The sequence below is a fragment of the Plectropomus leopardus genome, chromosome 7 (genome assembly GCF_008729295.1).
Source record: "Plectropomus leopardus isolate mb chromosome 7, YSFRI_Pleo_2.0, whole genome shotgun sequence".
Classification (NCBI taxonomy): Eukaryota; Metazoa; Chordata; class Actinopteri; order Perciformes; family Serranidae; genus Plectropomus; species Plectropomus leopardus.
Window position 1 is genome coordinate 27,523,040 of NC_056469.1, and position 21,775 is coordinate 27,544,814.

The 21,775-nt window shown below is 37.9% G+C and overlaps 2 protein-coding genes across 2 annotated transcripts in view; one reads left to right on the forward strand and one right to left on the reverse strand.

The window, feature by feature from the left end:
- adam22 (ADAM metallopeptidase domain 22) overlaps positions 1–21,775 on the reverse strand; it is an 82,831-nt gene that overhangs the window by 16,674 nt on the left and 44,382 nt on the right. Inside the window, exons 7-15 of the mRNA XM_042490324.1 lie at positions 12,094–12,160; positions 11,919–11,995; positions 11,236–11,310; positions 9,795–9,866; positions 7,391–7,557; positions 7,175–7,259; positions 5,811–5,901; positions 5,668–5,719; positions 788–887 (exon numbers count right to left, since the gene is read on the reverse strand). Of these exons, the coding sequence (XP_042346258.1) occupies positions 788–887; positions 5,668–5,719; positions 5,811–5,901; positions 7,175–7,259; positions 7,391–7,557; positions 9,795–9,866; positions 11,236–11,310; positions 11,919–11,995; positions 12,094–12,160 (786 nt within the window). The remainder of the gene's footprint in view (positions 1–787; positions 888–5,667; positions 5,720–5,810; positions 5,902–7,174; positions 7,260–7,390; positions 7,558–9,794; positions 9,867–11,235; positions 11,311–11,918; positions 11,996–12,093; positions 12,161–21,775) is intronic.
- cldn12 (claudin 12) lies at positions 13,212–17,785 on the forward strand. The gene is made up of 3 exons (XM_042490325.1): positions 13,212–13,371; positions 15,160–15,416; positions 15,508–17,785. The coding sequence occupies exons 2-3, from the start codon at positions 15,198–15,200 to the stop codon at positions 16,336–16,338; spliced, it is 1,050 nt and encodes a 349-aa protein (XP_042346259.1). The 5' UTR covers positions 13,212–13,371; positions 15,160–15,197; the 3' UTR covers positions 16,339–17,785.

Here is a 21,775-nt window from a genome sequence, read left to right on the forward strand (position 1 = left end):
CATGATGACATCATATGGCACAGGATGTAAAGAGAGGATGGAGATGGAGAAGGCAAAAATGGAGAAGCCAAGTGAGAAATTGTCAGACAAAAAAAGAATGTGCAGTGGTCTCATTATTAGTTTAGTCGTGCTTGTTTTGGGAGGAAAAACAAATATTTGTAATAACAGATCAAAAGTTTGCAGGTAATCAGTGTGATCTGCTATTGTACTTCTACTGTTTATTTCTGCCTTGCATTGTCCAACACCCTCCGTTGATGATGCATCCTGGATTACAATGGTGACGCGAAAAACTGGTGGAAACATGGGTTAGTTCTCTAGATAGCACCATGGTTTTAATTATCCTGAATGGTTCAAGAACCAGAGCTAATTTGGTGGAAAAGCGGTACCAGAGGTCCTGTGTCCACATCTCCACACGTCAGAGTCCAGTCTGATCCAAGGAGGCTAAACGTAGGTTGGACATGGCTCCACTGTTAAGGCACGTCCACTGCATGCTCGATCATTTTGGGAATTTGAAAGCTGGATCGACACCTTGAGCTTTTTGTCATGTTTCTCCAGCTATTCTTGAAGAGTTTTTTGCTGTATGGCATGGTGAATTGTCCTTTTTCCATGAGTACTTGGTCTGCAAGTGTTTGTGGGAGGTGCAGTTCAAGTGGCATCCACATTAATGCCAGGACCCAAGGTTTCCCAGCAGAGCATTGCATTATGACAAGATAATCAGTGTTATTCACTTCACCCATCAGTGGTTTTTAATGTTTTGAGTACGCATTTACATTTGAGTGTGACATACCTTCAGAGGTTTGTTGAACAGACAGGCTCCTCCTCCGCTGTTTAGAAAGTTGTGGTACTCCTCCAGGTTGCAGTCGGAGAACCTCTTGGGCAGGTAAAAACTGTTCAACACAACCGCAGCATATTATGCCGTTACCATGGATACAGTACACACAGCATGCTAAAATAATACTGGAAAAGAGGGATAGGCTTTTCCCCCAAAACACACATTACAGGACAAAAATACTCTGTTTTTTACCCACACTTATTGACACATTTTCATACCTCACATTTAATTTTGGTGCAACAGACATATCAGGTTTATCATATTCAATAAAGTTTGATTTCTGACATTGTACCATGAATATTTCAGGTTTTACCACAGGTTTACCATACTCACAGTTCAGAGGAGATCCTTACTAAAACATGGAGGTAGATATACAGTAGAGCTAAGATAGTGAGGATCATATAGAGGTACAGTGTGTTTAGGATGTAAATGAATTCTAAGATGCATTTATGAATTTGCCCTGGAAATGATTATTTCTTTTTGAACAGTTATTGCATCATCAAGTGATACTAACATGATCACATTAAAAAATTCACAAAATAATCAGAACAGAAATCAAGCTCATCAACCCTTAAATGCTCTGTGTGATTGCTTTAATTCACTTACGGTAAAAATATAAAAATGCAGCTTGATGACACATTTACATCTGAAGTATTTCAACAAATCTATTACCATCAAATGTGTTGATCCATGCTCCATGATCTGATGGTTTAATTAAACAGACCCAAACCTGAGCAGCACTTAAATATTGCCATCTTCTGCTGCACTTAATGCTGATTATGCTGCTGGCACATGTTTAACTGGAGTGCCTCGCTGGCTCATCAGGAGACAATGCAATAACAGACAGTCTGGGGCTGTGAGAGGTCGTCATTATTCGATATGAAATGTGTCTAAACAAAGCCACCCACAGTGATAATGGCTGTTTAAGGAGCCAGTAATGATGCTATGATGATGGATGAAGCACACTACAATATTTCATGCAGATTTCCTGAACTCATCAGGTTTTAAGGTGTTCCCAACTCTCAGAGTTGCATCTTTGATATTGAAATTTGAGCTTAATCTTGTCAAAATCTTGTAGTGTTTATCACCTTTTAAACAGTAACGAGGGATGAAACGAAGATGAGGCGTGCTTTGATGATTCACCGGTGACCAGGAGGAGTACAATCATTTCTATGTGAACTAATATCATCATTATTCAGACACAAACAATCCATACATTGTATATTCTATGTATCCAGGAAAAGATTCATTAACATCCTCACTCATTTCTTCCTTCATTCATTCATTCATTAATTTACCGTCAGTCTATTACACCCTATGGAGGTCTGACAATGTCTTAACAACACTGAACCACAATCATTCACTTGTCTGCCTGTGTGGTAAACTTTGGAGTAGATTAATTAGATCAGAAAATATCCTTTTTTACACCCTTTATAATTCATATTTTGTCCTGGTTTGTTCACAGCAAAATCAACTCTTTTGTGAGAAGAAAACAGCAAGGATATATCAGTAACATATAAACTACAATATATGTGAAAAATAATTATAAATCTCGATTGGAATGCATGTTTAAACGATATACGCATATGTACGTAGGCGTAATGTATTCACTGGAGAAAAAAAAATCTGCTCCATTTCTCAGCAATAAAGGTCCAGTGTATAGGACTTACGGGATATATTAGCAGAAATGAAATACAATAATAATAACTATGTTTTCTTTAGTGTATAATCACCTAAAAATAAGCATCATTGCTATTTTGCTACCTTAGAATGAGCCGTTTTGTTTATGCGGTAGCCTAGCAAACAGCAAACCTGAAACTGGCGTTTTCGAGTTGTTCAGCATAGTTGTCGTATTCCAGGGGGCATCAATAACATTTGTCCAAGGGACTAAGCGGACACTGTAGGGGCTCGCCTTTCAAATTTAAAAAAAAAAAAAGAAAAAAAAATATTGACCAAATTAGCTTATCATTGTTTTCTAATTTGATTATCTATTGTTTAATATAAACAATGGATAATCAAATTGCAGGACTATTGCAGGTAATGTTTCTTTAAGTTATTAAAAATTAGTCACCCAGGACATTTTTGAGTGATTTTACCTGAACCCATGGGTTGATATTCAGAATTCAGAAAAACAGGGAAATTAATTTTTCTCTCAAGGGAATGCATAACGTTTCCACACATATGTGCACAGAAATTGACTCTCACTCTCTCTCACTCACACACACACACACACACACAGTAGCTAAACCCTGTGAGAGAGGTGAAAACAGTTAGTAGTGGTGGTCAGGTTAAGTTGATCAAACATGCAGGTGCTGAGGGACAAAAAGAAACGTCCGTCAACGGACATGACTGAGGTTGCTCATTGAATACAAGCGTCTGAAATACCATTGACTTTATTTTAGGGAATACAGATCTGGGCCAGGTCCATTCACAGGTGACAGGCTTATAAAAGCACAGAGCCACCTGTCCAGCTGTCATGTGACATTACTGCACCTTTATCATGGTAACCCAATAGAGCAGAACCTGGACGGGGGGTGTTAGGGGAGTGCACTGTTGTTACAGGGAGATGAGGGAGTCAAATATTGGCCTAAGATGAGAATGACATTGCAGACTGTATCAATCGGTTAGACATGGACGAAAAGAACTGATGAAAAGTCCTGACTTTCAGAGGGAGAAGGAGTCTATTAGTAATTAACTAATCAAATTAATAAAATTTTCTTGGCCGATCAGCCGGTGACATCCAAAAACTGAAGAATTCACATGAAGCACATGTGAAATTGTACAAAATGATCATGAAAAATACAGTCAGTGTGTAATAAAAGGACATCAAACTGTATTTGTTCATATCATTTGAATAAAAAAGAGAAGCTGGGGCCACAGTGGCTGTAGTGCTGTTGGATGAGATGGGAAAGGTTGTGGTGACGGACAACCCCTCCGAGGCAGCCAGTTGGTTCAAAACAGCACAGGCAACGTTCTAGCCAAGCTTCTGCTCACCTGCTGTCCCATTCGGGATAGAGGGGGAACGCGAGAAGTATTTAAGAAGAGGGGTATATATACACACACACACACACACACTCACACATCACAAAGGCTTTTACAGACACAACACAGTCCTATCTGTGTGCTCACAGTGTGCTTGTACAGTATAAACACTGCAGATGTTCACATTTTAAGAAAAACTCTGTCATGATTTCTGCATGAAACTCGAGACACAAAACACACACAGGCTGAATCAACACCTATTTTCTAATCTTAGCAAGCAACAGATTATATAACACGTTACTGCTGAGAGAAGACCTGTGAAGTTATATAAACAAGCCATATGGAAAATACACACATGCTGACACCTAGTGGGGAGTTATCAAACTGCAACAACACTCTGGTGGATGGAAATACTGATATCTGCATAATTATACAAATAAATTGATTCATATTTTGATTAAATTTTAATGACAAGATCATATTATTGGTGGCGTATGTGTGTGATGCACTAACTGTGTGTGACTTTGTATTATGTGTCCTATAGTGTAGTTTTACCTCTTGTACTACACATTGAGTGGTAGCCTAAAAATTTAGATTTAATATCATACATCCTCCTTTTCATATAAATAAAGATAATAAACTGAAATTAACTTTTAATTGCTTTGAGATTCATATATCTTAACTTAAATTGTACACAAAAAGTGTCCAAAGTCAATCAGATTTTTGCAATGGCAAGATGAAACTGTAAACTTTTAACTACCCTCATGTCAGATTTCCTTTCACTCTTTGGCGACAATACCAGTACATTTAAAATAAAAGCTAACCATGCAAACAAATATGCAGTTTTGTTTCAGTGAAATGGTATTTTCCCCTGTTTTTGTGTCTAAGTGATGAATGGGAACAACAATTTATAAAACCCGTCCAGTATTGACAGAGACGGCCGCAGCCAGCAGCTGCGAAACAGGCTACAATGTAACCACTTGGTGCAGGTGTGCTACATCAGTTTACATCCACTTAAAGTGCCTGTTTTTGCCACTGACAGGCTCAGATTGTTACTCTAAGTGTCTGACAACATTACGGGAAAGATCCTACAGAGGAATTGACCATTTTTCCTTGCTTTTCTGTTTGTTATTGTGACCAAGTCTCACTCAAGGAGAAGTCTTGAGTTTTGAAATTTTGCAAGAGGAAACTTCTTGCAGAAAAAACAATGGTGGAAACACTAGTGAGAATCGGAGAGAGGAGCAGAAGAGTTTGTGATGGGAAGAATACAGAATGTGCTGTGATTTTCAGTGTCGTGGCTGAATATCTAGCTGATTTCGACAATGTGGAAAAGTCCACAAGATTTCAGAACTTGACTCGTCCTTGAGTGAGATGCGGTTACACACAATAACACACAGACCAGATCAGTGACAGATAACAAAAAATTATCTTATAACAATCACAGTGAACAAAACAAGCACTTTTAGTGGACGTAAATTCATGGTACACAATACGCTGCAGCCTGTTTTGGCACTATGGCTGCAACAGTCTCTCTCAATACTGAATAATTTCAAAAATGGTTTTCTTTATTTGTCACGTAGAAACAGAAATATGGGAAAATAGGGTCCAAGTTAAAAAATAAATAGAAAAGTTTCCCTTTAATTGTGATGTTAGAATTGAAGTCAAGGTACAACATTGTATCCAACACTGATGTTGTGATAAAAATATGGGAAAAATATTTCAACACTGAATTCCTGTTTTTCATCCCAGTCTCATCTTGGTCCTAAAATTCAGTAGACGGAAATTGGTGTTTGTCTCTGTTGTGGCTTTAAAGTTATGACATGATGAAGAAATGTTTTGTAAAAGTAACTTACCCAACATCATCCATGATACAGCCCGACCAACGATCATCGCACTTGCACTCGCCTGTAAAACAGAAAAACACTTAGACATGTTGTTATTGCATAGAAGGAAGCTTAAAAAAAGAATGTGAATACATGAAGGTTTAACTGTTTACCATTGAGGATCCTCTTCTTGTCAGAAAAGATGCCAATGTTCTGTCCAAGAGACTGCGCGAGGGTTATGGCCATCTCATCTGTTTTTCCGTACTGATGAAGAGACACAGACGGAGAGAGTGGAAGAAAAAAAACAGAAGGAGACAGAAAATAAATTAAATAAAAGGTAAGTCTGGGGAAAAAATGGTATAACAAAGAAGCTTACAAAGGCATCCCCCTCAAAGTGAAAAGAAAAAAAAACCTAATTTGATTAATTTATTAAGAAGAATGACAGAAACTAAAAGGAGACGCAGCTTTTAGTCATTAAATGCAGTGCAGCAATGGAACGAATTGCCTAATGGCTTTAGAAATGCTCCAGACTTTGTAGTTTTTAAATACAGACTTAGACCTTAATGTTCTCAAGTGCCTTTAACTACATGTTTTGAAAACCCAAGGTTGTATTATCATTGTATTATTACTATCAGCAACAACAATGTTGCAACGGCTGATGTTGTTTTCAGCTTGTGAGACTGTGTGTCATCATGGCAAAATGTAGTCTCAGTCAGTGGTGGGTCATGGTCCAAAAGTGGGCCGATTCTGAGTGGACCACAAGTGACTCCTGAACACACTATGTTTGTTTAAAAAGAAACAACATACATTTAATTTCGAATTTCTGGTACAGGGCTTTCATTCAGAGGTGCTGTTTCTTGCTGCCTTACCATTTTCTTGCCCTGTTTTCAGTTCTATCTGGCTTATGAACATGCTGTGCCTTTGCAGCATTTTATATGTAATTGATACTGAAGCAATAACATGCACTTTGGTATTTGTGCTATTTATTACGTTTTAAGTAATTGCACATTATTTTTGCAATAAATTTTATTTCATTGTGTTAGAAGCCCAGGTGTTTTGAAGCTGTGTCTGCAACTTTGGTAGCTTCCTCTTAGATGCCTGCTGCGCACATTTTGGCACCTGGTTGCTACCTGTTTATAAAGTCACAACCTCACTGCCAGTTGATCCCTGGAACATGCAGAAGGTCATAACTAATGATTAAGAGGGACTACTTTTCTTTAAGTCTGTACGTTTTTCATTTTTTTAAATTCTAGATAGTATATCTTTAAATTTGAATTGACTTGTTCTTTTGTGCTGTTTTAACTTCTCCATACAGCACCTTGAACATCCCTCTGTCTATGGAATGTGCTTTATAAATATAACAGCCTTGCCTAAGTGGCTATAAAACTGAAACAGTGGAATAACTGCACAGTATCAAATATCCCTTAGTGTAATGTGATCAATATTAGTGTACTCCACGTTGTTTCAAAGCTCTGTCTAAAGAAAAGTGACCTGACTGTGAATCTTTGAGTTTTCAGTAATCTGTATATTGACTCACCTCATTGACACCCCCTCCTTTAGTCAGGGAGCAAACTCCTCCCATATAGGAAGCTCCTCCCCAGCTGCTGTGGAAACGATTCCCTCTGATGAGAGAAGAAAGTTGTGTTTAATAAAAAGATTTCCAGTGCGCGCACACACACACACACACACACACACACACATGCACACACACACGCGCACAAAAACAAAACAACAGTTAAATTATTTGACTTACGAGAAGAGGTGAACGGAGTCACATTTCTCCTTGATGAAGTCTTTTCGATACTTCATGAACTCCCTCAGCGTCACCATGGGGTCGTCATCAATGTTGAACTTGTTGTCGGCTGACCACGTTTCCATGGCAACCAGCACAATCCGGGTATTAAGCTGTTCCTTGAAAATCTGGAGAATTAAAAGTATATGAGTAAGTTTATCTTTTCAAAGTCATAAACTGACAGCATAAATAACACGGTTTGATCAATATTAAAACTGACAGGCACGCTTCAAATTAATCAACATCTCCAGCTGTCTGTTATAGCAGCACCGGTCAAACGGTCAGTATGATCCGCACACCAGACAGCAGCACATTACAGGCAGCGAGATGGAGTCAATAAGGGTAACAGTCTGAAGGACACAGAGGGAGCAAACTGGCACATAATAATGTTTGCTTTCATAAAATGGAAATCTGTTGTGGTACCGGGCCTCACAAACATCGGAGAAGAGGACAAGAGCGAAGCCTCTTTGTTTAAACTAAACGTCAACAGTCTCAAGATGAAAGTTAACAACACAGAAAGTGGTCGGTCCTCTTTACTTTCACCTGTCTGCTGCTCCACCTCGGTTTGCACGGGAAGAGGCCTCCTAGTTTGTCTCTATACATCTGAGTCACAGAGCATCCGATTCTCACAATGAGAAATAAAAGAAAAATCCCAGAAGGTCAATTAATCAACTATGGTAGCCAAAAATGGCATGTCTTTTCTCAATCTGTGTCATTTGAACCAAAGTATAAATATTTTGTAATCTGTCATTTTGTTTTCTTTCCAAAATATTATAATTCTTTAGGGATGCATGAAATTGGATTTTTTTTGGTGCCAATATCCAATATGCCGATTTATAATAACTCATATGGTCCATAACATATATCCATTTATCCACTTTATTTCCCACCGAATTTTAGAGATCATCAAGTTTCTTCTGTAGTAAAATTAACATTATATTACACATACTCTTATTGTGGTGGCCCACCAGCAGATGGAGACATAAAATAGAATCCTTTTTAATGTATGCAATATTCATTCATTGTGAAAAATTTTTAAAAAAGCATGATGACATACTAATATTATCGTGCATCCCTTATTTTCCTGTTCTTTTACCAAAAGAGCACTGATATATGTCCCTCTCAGCTACCTGGATCAGGAAATACAGTAACTACTTGGAAAACAGGTGGAGGTTTTTTATTTATTTATTTTTTTTTTGCAATGGGTGGAGTATTTTTTTTTTCATCCAAATGGTAAGAGGAGTCTTTTTGGATTCTGGAAATACATGTAGACAGCAGTAAGTGTTGTTAGACAACTTTCTGGGGTTTTCTAAATATTGCTTGGTATTGATTTTATTAGAAAATAAAATACTCCGCTCTGTGACTCGTAAGAAAACACAATACATTAGAGCCAAACAATAATAAAGTAAAAAAAAAAAAGCCATGCTATGCCATTCTTTCAGATGTATTAAAAGAGTAAAACTATAATAATATGTAAGTGTGACATAGGCTTTTATCACTGTTGACTGTTTTCAGCAGTTTGTGTCTGTCATAAAAAAATGTAATTAAAAAGTTTTAATTTTGCAATTTAATCATATACTGGCTCTATAAAATGGATCTTAGTTATCAAAACTTTTGGATCTAAGATTTTTGTTTCAAAATGCTCTAAAATATCAGTTTGGCTGTTAAGTTTCTAAAAATTTCTCCAGTGGTTCAAACTGGCCCAAACTGGAGCTTGAAATATGCCAAACCAGCTATGTGTGAAAAGTAGAGTATTTGAAACATATTTTTTTTTAATGTTTTTTTCAGTCATGCATATATGAACATCAGTTTGAGAGATGGAACTTAACTGTGACAATTCCTCAAGGACACATTTTACTAAGTATAATCTATAAAAATGTTATTTTTTAATTTTCTCTATATTATATGCACTGTAACTTAGAAGTTATGTTTGGACTATTTATTGAATACACACACATGGAAATCAATGTGTACGTCCCAAATAGAGTCTGCTTCATAAGATCCTCTTCAAGGACACGACAAAAAGCGTGACCTTTCCCAGCTTCACCAGCCTATCAGATGACAGACATGACCCCGAGGCAGGTCAGATTTCAGTGGCACAGCAAACAGACGTGGCTACAAATAATGAAACATTGAAATGTCTGCCTCAGTACTGCTGGGATGCCACTGCTGCTTCAGTCCTCTGAAAAACTCATGACTGGCTGGTTAATGGCTGCATGCAGCACATTACGGCGCAGCAGGAGAGGTTTTAAATGTAGAGAGTGAGGTTGGTTAAATGAGAAATCAGTGCAATGCTCGCACAGCTTCTAATACCTGGGAGTGCTTGTGGCAAGCTTTCCAAGAAGAGGATCAATACAATTCTTACCATGTCAGCCATATTGACCACGGACTTAGCATAGTTATTCGTGTGCCCAACGGAAAGCCGATGCTTCTTGTACTGAAGAGAGAGACAGAGAGAGAGAGAGAGGGAGAAACAGAGGGAGGGGGGGTTCATAATCTGGAACAAATTCATTTTAAACCATTTAAATGCGTAAAAAGAGCCAGTGTCTGCACATTTTATTTACTCCAAGTACCACATTTATTGTTTAAAACATTTGAGTGCAGCAGATTTTTGTAGACAGGCCCATTTGGCAAAACTGTCTGTTTAAAGGAACAGTTCAGATCTCTTGACGTGGGGTTGTATGAGGTACTTGTCCACTGACAGAACATCACAGACAGTAGATGGCAGTTTGCATGCCCCCAGTTTGGAGAAGCAGACTGGAAACTAAACAATGTTCTGCTGTGGATAGGTCAGCAACAAAACATATTCTAGGCATCTTTAAGAAAAGTCCCAGTTTTACTTAAATGTCAGACAGCGATTTCCAACTGAAAAATGAAGCCGGTATATCACTCTATTCAAAGTCAGACTCCACTGAGAAAACAGTGATATAACATCACCGAACACAGGAGATGCTGGTCTACCACTGTCGAAACCTGTCATTTTGTTTGAATTACTGTATGACTTTGGCATTAAAAGTGCTAGTTCAGACTCACCAAACTCACACAATAACACTAACTAACTTATTGATGCAGCAATAAACCAGCAGCTCCTGTGTTCAGAGAGCAAAACTTACTGTTTTTATTAATGGAGTCTGGTGGCTTTAACAAGGGCATAAAAAGGGAACTGAAGCTGTTGAAGATGGCTTTCCCATAGAAACGGGCTGCCTGACGGAAAGTAAAGCAGTGAAAATACTCTCAGTATGGCATACACTTAAACTGATACTGATTTTTTTTTTTTTTTTTTTTTAGAATAGGATAGGATAGACTTTATTGTAGCAGTAGGAAATGTGCCTTGGACTTCACAGTGTCTGCAGTATAAAATCAGTAAAAACAACAAGTGCATCCAAAACCAGTAAATTACAACCGTAAAAACAACACACATGCCCTGCTGCATCATCATGAAAAAAGCAAATATAAGAAATACAACCATGGCACATACAGATTCCAGCCGAGGTGGTGTTTTGGACTCTAATAGACAGGGGGACAAAGACGGGACTTTTTTTAAGGTGGTGAAAATGTGTTGTATTGCTGACCCCGTCCACAGCAGTAGATTGCTTAGGTTTGAACTTCTGTCTGTTTCTCCAAACTGGGGGCGTGCCGACTGACATCTACTGTATGTAACATACACCTATGGCTAAGTACCTCATAAAACCCCACTTCAATCATTGTGAACTATCCCTTTAATGCACAGCAAAGATAGTATTTGGAGTAATATAATCAATAATTTTACAATACCATAACTGTAGAGCCATACCATATCTACTTACCATTAAATGGTCATTGATCACCATCAACTCAATGTATTTGGTCTCATCCGCTACACTGCGTGACACGCGTGGAGCCTGAGAAGAAACAACACAGTTTGCCAGTTTTATCCCAAAAACAGACGGACAGAAGACAAACAGACAGACGTCCTTTTCTCAGCTTTCCTCAAGCAAGACTTTTCAACATCAAGTACAATTTAAGAACAGCACACAAGGCAAACACAAAGATCAACTCATGTCTCATGCGTCACAGAGAAGAGAAAAGAAAAGAAACGACAAATCAATGAGGATGAACTTTGCAAAGCTCAGCCAGGTTTGTCAGTTTTTCCAAATAAAGATGAGAGCCGCTCTGAGGGCTGAGGGACCGACAGCTGCAGACATCTGACTGTGTCGGAGAAAAGACGAGAAAGCAGCCTCTGCTAACAGGGTAAATATTTCATGAAAAAGAAGAAGAGGGGTGGCGAGCTGTTGTGTGGGCGGAGAGTGAGGAAACAACACTCTCTCTTTGTGAATTTACATAAAACACACGGGCGGGGAAACAGCGTAATAATCAGGTTTGGACAAAAAGCATCCAGGGCATAATTATCCCTCTATCTCACACTCACACACATCATAAAGTGAAGCCAACATGAGTCCATTAGCAGCGCTCTGCTAAGGATGATGATTTGCCTGCAGAGGAGTCATACCTGTCTTTTCTTTCTCCTGTGAACAACTTTGGACCCAGGGAACGGAGGGCTGGGAAAAGGGGGCTCTGGAAGATCACCTAGGAAACAGAGACATTCAATAAATGAAAATATCCTTCACTACTTTTTTTATAAATATTATCCAAATTTCTACTCATGAATTCAGTTCCCATCTTACCACTGAAGAGATCATTTAATCCTTCGTGCCCTGCAGATTTATATATCATGTGAATGTGGACATCTCCCTGCAAAACACAAAAAGGTTCATATTATATTGTGTATATATTCTTACTGTTATTCTTACTTATGTATATTTCTATTGTCATTGTAGCATTGCACATATATTTATATGTTACATTTTGAACTTGCATACTAGTTTTATACATTTCATTTTAGCATCAGGCACAGTTTTATATTTTACACACAGCACCTTATCCATATTATAATCTAAATATTCACACATTAGCACTGACCTGTCTATTACTGTATTTCTTTACATTTATATTTTTAAACATTTGCATACTTTACTTACTTACATACTAGCGATAATTGTTTACTGTTCCTGTATTTATATTTTTATATTTATATTTTTACATACTTGTGCTGGTACTTATTTCTACTTGCGATAATTCTCTATGTTGGCATTAGAGCTAGTTTTTATATTTTATATTGAAATTTTAAACCTCACTGTGAACAGGTTCTTATATTTGGCACCTTGCTGTAATCTAGTTTAAATTTGTTATATACTGTATTTTATATTTGCTTTACATTGCTTTTCCACTTTGCTATTTTATTGCATGCTTTGTATCTGCACCTAACTCCAAAAGGTGTAGCAGGATCAAGGACACATTTTAATTTTATTTTTTTAAACTATATTAACAAAAAAAAAGTAAATCTACCTTACCGTGTACCTTGTATCTACGAAACTTAAGAGTCAAAAGACTTTTAACCTAATAATGTATATTATTCATAGAGCTGCTGTAAAAATTAACATTAAAGATGCCACTTAAAAAAAATACTTATGCCAGCCACTGTAGGCTACCTGAATGTCAAAGCAGACCAAAATACTATATACATTTTGCAATTTATGGTTTAGGGATCTATCATAATATTCATAATCTATTTTTGGACAATTTGATTTTCATACTTATTCTCTTGTGCTATTTATATCTGATTCCTTTGTGTTATTTTAATTTGCTCTGTGTCTATTTTGATCAACCTTGTGATTTTAATGCTCTGCTGTCTGTGGTTTGCACCACGCATGCGTTAACCACCTGTGAGCCAACACTGCGGGCAGAAAACACCCATAACGTGTTTTGAGGCCACATCCTGTTTATTCTTTACTGTACTTCAGTGAAACAGCTCTGCTGTGGTTTGGATTAAGTTTGTAAAGGAGGATCAAACTGAAATGACACCGCCTTCGATCTAAACACGACCTAACTGCTGTAAATTTAAGGTATTTTAGTCTATGTTTAATGTAGCTGCCGTGTTTGAGCTTCTGGGTGCAACAGGTTGTTGTAATGCTAACTCATTAGCTATCTGCTAGCTGTCTGCTTAATTTAACGAAATAACGTTAATGCCGATTGCTCAGCCTGTTCGCACTCATATCGTGTTCGCTATTTCCTATTTAGTCATTAGATTTTAGGGAGCAATAATGTTAATATATGCAGCTGTTAATCAGGGTAAATGTGCTTACAGTTAGAAGTGAGCGCTTATGCTAGGTGGCTAAGCTAACTGTTGAGACCAGACAGGCGTCATCTCTGAACTGTTGAGTGTAATAATCGCTTCATAAATACCTGTTATTACTCGGATATGATGTAACGTTAACCGCAAAATTGGATTACAAAATACTGTGATAAAGAGGATGTCGTATGCCGTAAAGCCCTATGACATTAGACTTCATAGGTAAAATTATAATTACATTGAAATTAATCGTGGTATACTCCTTTGAGGCGTGCTTTGTGATTGGCTTTGGGTATGAAATGTGCTACATTAATACATTTGTCAGTGCATTTTCAGACAGTTAAACCCTTTGAAACCGGGTGAAACTGGCATAATGTCTTCTAAAAACATGGCAAGACAAAAGTAACGTTAGAAGAAATCATTTAGATATTAACAAAATAGCAAAAGTTTAAAATAAGCACAAGAAATTTACCAGAAAAAATATATTTAGGCACAGTTATTTAAGTTTCCCTACCCCTTTCCTTTTTTCCCCAAGACATTTTTCCCTAACTGTTTTGGATAGTTTGAACAAATTTGCTCAGGTTTATTTTTGATAAATAATCATCAGTAATGTGAATTTAATGACTACGTGGGTAAAGGCAAATAACAGAACAAGCAAAAAAAAAAACAAAACAAGCAAATGATCTGAAAAAAGCTTAAAAATTCTTACAATTCTGTAACATAATGTTTAAAATATGATAATTATAAGTATAACTTTATCTGGCTTTTTTTCCCCCTAACATTTTAAAAAACATTTCATATATCTACAATTTTTTTGCAATTCGTGGAATATTTCTCACCAAGTTGCCCATTTCCTTTTTTGAAAAATGTTTTTGAAAGAAATAAAAAATCAAAGGTTTTAAATACTTGTGAAGGGCGTCTGAAAACAGCATAAGAAAAGCGTGTCTGTTTAAACCAAATCAGTAAACTCAAAGAAACTAGCCGGTAAAGAGCAGCCAGAACAGAAGTGATGTGATCATTTTTCTCTGATTTTTATTAAAGTTGTTGGGCTTAAGTCCAGTATTATAGTGTAATATACCAAAATGCAAACGTGATAGTATATCAGCACATAGGAATTCCTCAAGATTAAGTTTCCCCCTGCAGCCATGGTCATACAGTCACTGTTGCACGCTGTCACATAAAGAGATCTCAAGCATTTAATTGAATTGCTCATTGTTTAGCTGTGCAGTCTCTGTAATGCACTGCAGTGTAGACACACTCGCGCCTGCAGCCTCAGCCACCAAGTCATTCCCACTTTGTTTGCTAATGAAATGAGAGCATTGTTTCTGGGGGACAGCAGATATTGGGTCAACTACACTGTGGTGTATAGAAATACAGGGGGGTTGCCCGTAGCTGGGTCAGTCTGTGGCACAGTTAGATTACTTCAGTAGCAATGGGGACATTCGGAGACACTTGTATAACCATGCCTTTTTTCTGTGTACAGAAAAAGTATTTACTGTAGTCACGTTATGACCTTTCCGCTGCAGTAACCGGCTACTTCTTTGTGTCTGTTTTCAAACAGGAACTCTCCTCGCGGCCTCGGTTCCTGTCAGCACCACCATGTCGTGCCGGGATATTCACGCCACCAACGCTTTTGCCTTCATCATTGCCTTTGTGTCTGTGGGCGGGATTGCTGTGGCAGCGTTAATCCCACAGTGGCGTATAACAAGACTCATCACCTTCAATCGCAATGCCAAGAATATCAGCGTGTATGACGGGCTGTGGGCTAAATGTGTGAAACAGGACGGCTATTCAGGATGTTACTACTATGATTCAGAGGTATTACTTAGAGAAATGTGCTCTCCCCTCCTCTTTTTTTTTCTTTTTTCTGTCCTAAACTGTCCTTACAGAAATCTTCTCATGTTTTCAGTGGTACTCTAAAGTGGACCAGCTGGATCTGCGGCTCCTGCAGTTCTGTCTGCCTACAGGCCTGCTGTTCGGCTCTCTCGCCTTGCTGCTGTGCATGGCAGGAATGTGTAAGACCTGCTGCTGCTCAGACAAGCCCGAACCGGACATTAAGACCGTCAGATTCCTGGTGAACAACGCAGGCTGTCACCTGGTGGCTGGGATGTTTTTTTTTCTGGGCGGAGCTATTGCCATTGCGCCCTCAGTGTGGTTCCTGTTCCGCACCAAGGAAATGAACATCAGATACGACAACATTTTCTCCGATGGCTTTGCTGTTTATGTTTCTATAGGCTGCTCTGGAGGACTAATGCTGGCCGCCCTGCTGATGTTCATGTGGTACTGTATGTGTAAAAAGTTGCCTTCACCCTTCTGGTTGCCGCTGCCCTCCATGCCGACCTCTCTGTCCGCCCAGCCTCTCACTGCCAACGGATATCCTCCTTCCCCAGTTTACGGTCCTCAGCCGTTCCCGCCACAGACCGTTCCTCCCACCGTGATCGACGCCCAGCAGTATGTCACCTCCCAGGGCTACGCACAAAGCATAGTCGCCCCTGCACCACCTCAGGTGTACATGTCACAGATTTCCGCTCCTGATGGTTACGGCTCAGAGGTGGGAGGGACTCAGGCCTACAGCTACGCCCCCTCACAGAGTTACGCACCATCACAGAGCTACGCTCCATCTCAGAGCTACGCTCCATCTCAGGGCTACGCATCCAGCTACGCAGGCCACCGCTACTCCTCTCGCTCACGGATGTCAGCCATAGAGATCGACATTCCCGTGCTGACGCAGGGACAGTAAGCAGCATACTGGAAGCTTCTATCCATGAACCTCCATTAAATTCACCACTGATTACACTAATATAGTATGATAGATGACAGATAATAATATGAGAGCTATTTACAGCCATCAGAGCGTCAGTCCAGGTCTGTGAATCGCTGATTATAGAAAATGAAACTCAGTCGAAAGAACCTCACGGTTACAATGAAGGATGTGATTTTCTTAATAATGAAAATCATAAAATCACCGGTGAAGACAAACACTGTATTAGCTTAGTATTGTAGAAAGGAAGGAAAATATATATATTTACAGCCAAAAATGCTGAAAGACACTGAAACCAACCAGCCTTTTTTGCTATTTTACCAGGAGAGAAGGACCACTAAACAATCGCCCTGAACTTGCTCAAGAGTCCAGTGGACCAACTTACTAGTTACAAGCCAATAGATAGTAGCATCAGTTTGGTGGCTGATTATAAATTGGTGGTTTTAGATTTAAAAAGAGCCGTGGTGATGGCTGCCAAAAGGCTAATGTCAACAAAAATATTTTTTTCTGTTACATTTATTAGTGTTGAACTTCTATGTTCATACTGAAATGCAGGGTTCCAGCAGATCCTTAAAAATTCTTAAAAGATATTCATGTACAGTTAAAGCCTTATTGGTATTAAAATGTCTTAAATCCATCTTTTATAAGTGTTAAAAATGCCAAGACGTGGGAAGCAGGAATTTATGATTTTTTTGGCTTTTTTTTGACATTGCTTTGCAAAATCTCAAAATCCTTGGTAACATCTGTTGTTCTTTATAATGTACCGAATGCCTCTCACACTCATGTCACATAATCAGGACAGTATAGCCAACAACACTAAAATTCAGGGGACCCTAACATTTTCATGGACAAAATTTTAAATCTTTTCGATGATTTTTTTTTATTGCCCTACTTTCCTGCAGTTGTGGTTTCAGATAGCTGACATACATGGAGGGAGAGACAGAACACAGGGAGACAACGAAGAAACGTATGTGATGGTAAACAAACGTTACTCTTCAACACATATTAAAGCTGTGTTACATCTACAGATTTTTTTTTTTTTCAACTAAATTTGTTATCTGCGGTAGATTACTGTAATAATTTCATTACACACAACATAATTCCATTAGTTTTCGTAAACTTTCAATGACTTCAACTAATTCCATTACTTTTCCAGGCCTGGAAAATGTGATTTTGAAATTCCACATTTTCCATTACCAGTTGAAACCTGCAAATTTTTGTCCCGTTGGGATGCTCAGGGCTGATGATCAAGTATGTGCTAGCTTGCTGTTGCTGCAAATTTAAAAAAAAAAATTGCAAGTTTAACAAAAATATTGCTGCATGGCTGAAACCAGTAGATGGTCACTAATGCAAAAGGTTTCCAAACTCAGCATGATGGGAATCAATGAACTGGAATTCCATATGCAAAGCAAGAAACACAAAATTGGTTTGTCCCAGTTCTGTTTAATCCTACTTTACCTCGCATTAACAAAAAAAGTCTATTTTTTTGTTACAATAAACATTCTGAAATAATTGCCCCTTACACTAAGTAATTTATATCTGCACATTTTTTCCCCTTCAATTTTGGTTATTTTAAAATAATTAAATCAAATTTAATAGAATTAAAAAAGTCTTAAATCTAATTTGCCTTAAGCTGTAGGAACCCTGCAGATCACTTGTCACTTTTATCTGTGTAAAGCTTTTAGTATAAAAGTCTTCTTTTATCACTACTGAACATAAAACTAACTGTATTTAACTTTAAATTCTGTGGTTCTGAATGGACAACTCTTTAATTCACTCACCTGTTAATATCTTTAACATGAATTGTTAATAATGTCACACTGGCCTGTGAAGAGCAGCTGTTGAAGTTTTTAATGCACTAATTATGTGAATATTGTGCCAGTTTACATTGCCTTTGTTCACTAACTTTGTTATAGCCTTGAGTATTTTCTAACATTACTTAATCATTTATTGTAACGTACTTTTCTGAAATGTTAATGTCAAAAACAGTGGCACTCAGAAATTTGTTAGATTTAATGTAGAGAGATGGGCAGTTTTCACAGTGTGGAATTGCATTTCAGTTATGAGTTGTAAAGCTTAAAACACTAAAAGAAATGAGAGCGCTGTTTATCTGCACTCAGCATGTCCACTGATCATTTTGCCAACTCAGCTGGAAGTGTAATGTTGTTCAGTGGTGGTGGCGGTTGTGATAAAACCAGTTTTAAAGAACAGTTTAAATCCTGCCTTTTTATATTTTAAATAATGAGCACTGATCAACAAGTCTTCATCTCGTTATTCTACAAGGTCAAATGTTTTTCTACACTGTCATCTTTTTTTTGTTTGTTTTTAATAAAACATAAATCATAATGTACATTTGTGCCTGTTTATGTGCCCGGGGAACAACAACAAAGCAAAAATGGACATAATCTCATTTATACTGAAAGAAACTGTGAATAATTTGTTGGTCCTCACTCATCTGGAAAAAAAGTAAAACTGAATTAAAAAGTGGAACAAAGAATCAGCACATTCGGATGGTTACAGCTTGTTGTCTCCACATTTACAGTTTAATGCATCAATTGTAAAACTCAGTGGCTTTAGCAGTTCTGGGTTCCCAGGAATTTGTTGCCATAAAATGTTATTCTTCCTTCAGTAATTCCTGCATGATGACTTGATTTATTACCCAAAACATTCATTTGAATTTTAAGGAATTTAGTGTCTGGGCTGCCTTAACTTTTTAAGTTGACTGATTATGAGAAAACAAGATGAATGATTACAAAATTACATCAACTTGTCTTTGCAAATATAGTCAACTTAATATTTTAGGGCAGCCCACAATTAAACTTTTTTAAGAAAAACAAAATTTGTTAACTTAAATAGCTTCTTTTTACAGTGTAGTCGTTGCAATAGCCATCCAGCCATACAGACCAAAACCAACTATTAAGTAAGTGGTACAAATATCTGGTCTATATACGTATGTAATGCTGGTGCTTCAAAATGATTTCTTAAAAGGCTTATAAATCATTTAGTAACCACTGATTAATACTTAATATAATATACACTGTGGGAAAATAAACTGCTTGTTTTAACTTGTAAAAATTAGTGTTCAGGCTGCCTTAAATTTTTGATTTGACTGAGTTTGAGAAGACAAGTTAATTTTGTAATAATTGAAGTTAAAAATTTAAGGCAGCACTGGCACTAACTTTTTAAAGTTGAAACATTATTTTAACTTGTAGTATATAAAATGTTATATTGGCTACAATAATAATCTGTGAAGAAAACATTTCTAATGATTGGTAAACAATAAAATAACTAAACAAAAAAACAAACAATTAACAATAAAATAACAATTTATTTTGTAATGATGGTAATTAAAAAATGCTTTGCTTTGGATGGTGATTTTTTTGATCTGTCACGGCTGATGTGCTGGAAAGCTGAACTCGCGGTCATTGCACCATCAACGAAACACAACAGTTTAAAAGCAACTCTGAGAAAATAAACTCATTGGCATTTGCCCTGAACTCTGATCGGCTCTGTGGGTAAATATTTAAGTCATCACATCATGGGCTCCGCAGAGAAAGCAGAGCTAATTAAGAAGAGTGAGCACCAGTGTTTTGTCTTATCTTTGATGTAGTCCTCGTGGACCGGGCATCTGAATTAAAAGCCACCAGCCTAAACTGCAGCAATTATAATTGGAACCAACTCCCTCTTTTGATGTGACACTTTCATGTTGACTGAGAGTTTAGCGCCTGAAGATTGTTACGACCATAATTAAAATGTATGTGGATGATTTTGTATTATTTGTAGCACATAAACATAGCAGCTATTTCTGAATTAACTGCTATAATAAAGCCTTTTCTTGACCGTCGTCTTTGTTCATCACTTCCATCTCAGTTCATAAATACAAACGCAGTGTACAGACTCTGCAGGGAGCGTGTAGTGATGGAGATTAAGGGTCCAAACACAGATGGCTTTCATATGTTGTGCTACAAAGAGACGGGGGCGGAGCCTGGGTTACCAAGGGAGATGGTTCCTCAGACACAGACTCCTGGCTCATGAATATAAAGCAGGGAGGGGTAACACGCTTTTCATTTTCACTCTCTGTCTGCACGTGTGAATGAACTGGTCCAGGTTTAGTAACATGAAGTTGGCTTGAGGCCACAGGGAGACCCCCGTATTTTTTTTTAAAATCCCATCAGCTCCGACACACACTGAGCCGCATTCTCAGCTTGAGCTAGTATAGAAAATCCTCCTCTTGGCACCTAATGCAAACACCCCCAACCCTACAACCTGCCACCACCCCCATCAACACCCTTTCCTTCACCCTTCAACTCCCCCACCCCCTCCTCCTCCGTCATGCTGCCAGGTTTGGGAATATTTTACAGAAATGCAGACATGATAACAGCCCTAAAACAAGCTAATATATTCAGTTTAACCCTGGCTTCCAGTCCATCAAAGAATAATTTAAAAAGTTGGTTTATGAAGCACCGAATGGTTTGGAGTCAAATTCTATTTCTCATTTGCAACATTATGAATCATCTAGACCTCTCTGGTCGTCTGAGACAGGTCTGCTTTGTGTGCCCAGATTCAAAACTAACAACCCAATCACCAGAATGAATTATGGCAGTCTACATTTATGCAAAACACAGATATGTTACAGTTCATACGTTAATATGAAGCAGATATGCTGAAAGCTTTACATTTTAACAGCATTGTGGTTAACGTGGTAAGATTTAGGCACAAAAACCATCTGGATATGGAAAGGAAAAGATCTGTTTTTAGCTTCAAATTCATGTTCTCTGCTGAAATTTTCCGGTGGAAACACAGCCACTTGTCACTAAAGAACACTCATATTTGGTGGCTGAAAAGCCACCAGAAGACACAGTGATGCTAACCCCTGTGTAGTTAATTTCAACATTCATGACGACTGAACAGGATAGATGAATTTTTATATAACTCATAGTTTGCCTTTTATTAAGACTTAAAGTTCCACATAATTTAGGGCGGGATGCTTTGAGTGACAGGCTGTCTGCAGATAGTGTCCTCTGCGCCTCAGTCAGAATAACCCGTCACTCCTCCACAGTGACAGCCTCACTTCTAGCTTCAAAGAGCCAAAATGGCAACGGCCGAAATGCTAAATTTGAAGCAATGGTCTCTAACAACGGTCTGCAACTTTGCAGGTGTCACGCCCTTCACCCTCTACTCTACCTTTCGATGACAAATTCAGCTCATATACAAATAAGATTGATATGATACAAATGTAACATACAAATGTAAGTATCCATGGTTTGTGAAAACAGTTGATGCCAACATTTTCTTCAGGCAAATGGACTGAAACAAAGGGTGAAGAAGCGCCAAGATTTTTCTAAACCTGTTTTACCACTATTCAGATTAATTTACCAGCATATTTTTTGTTCCACCAAAGCTGTTCCTTCACAGT

What these genes read in the sequence shown, in the direction of transcription:
- cldn12 (XM_042490325.1), top strand. Translation starts at nt 15,198, where the DNA reads ATGTCGTGCCGGGATATTCACGCCACCAACGCTTTTGCCTTCATCATT. An exon ending in GTTACTACTATGATTCAGAG is followed by an intron (nt 15,417 to 15,507) that starts GTATTACTTAGA and finishes TCATGTTTTCAG; the next exon opens with TGGTACTCTAAAGTGGACCA.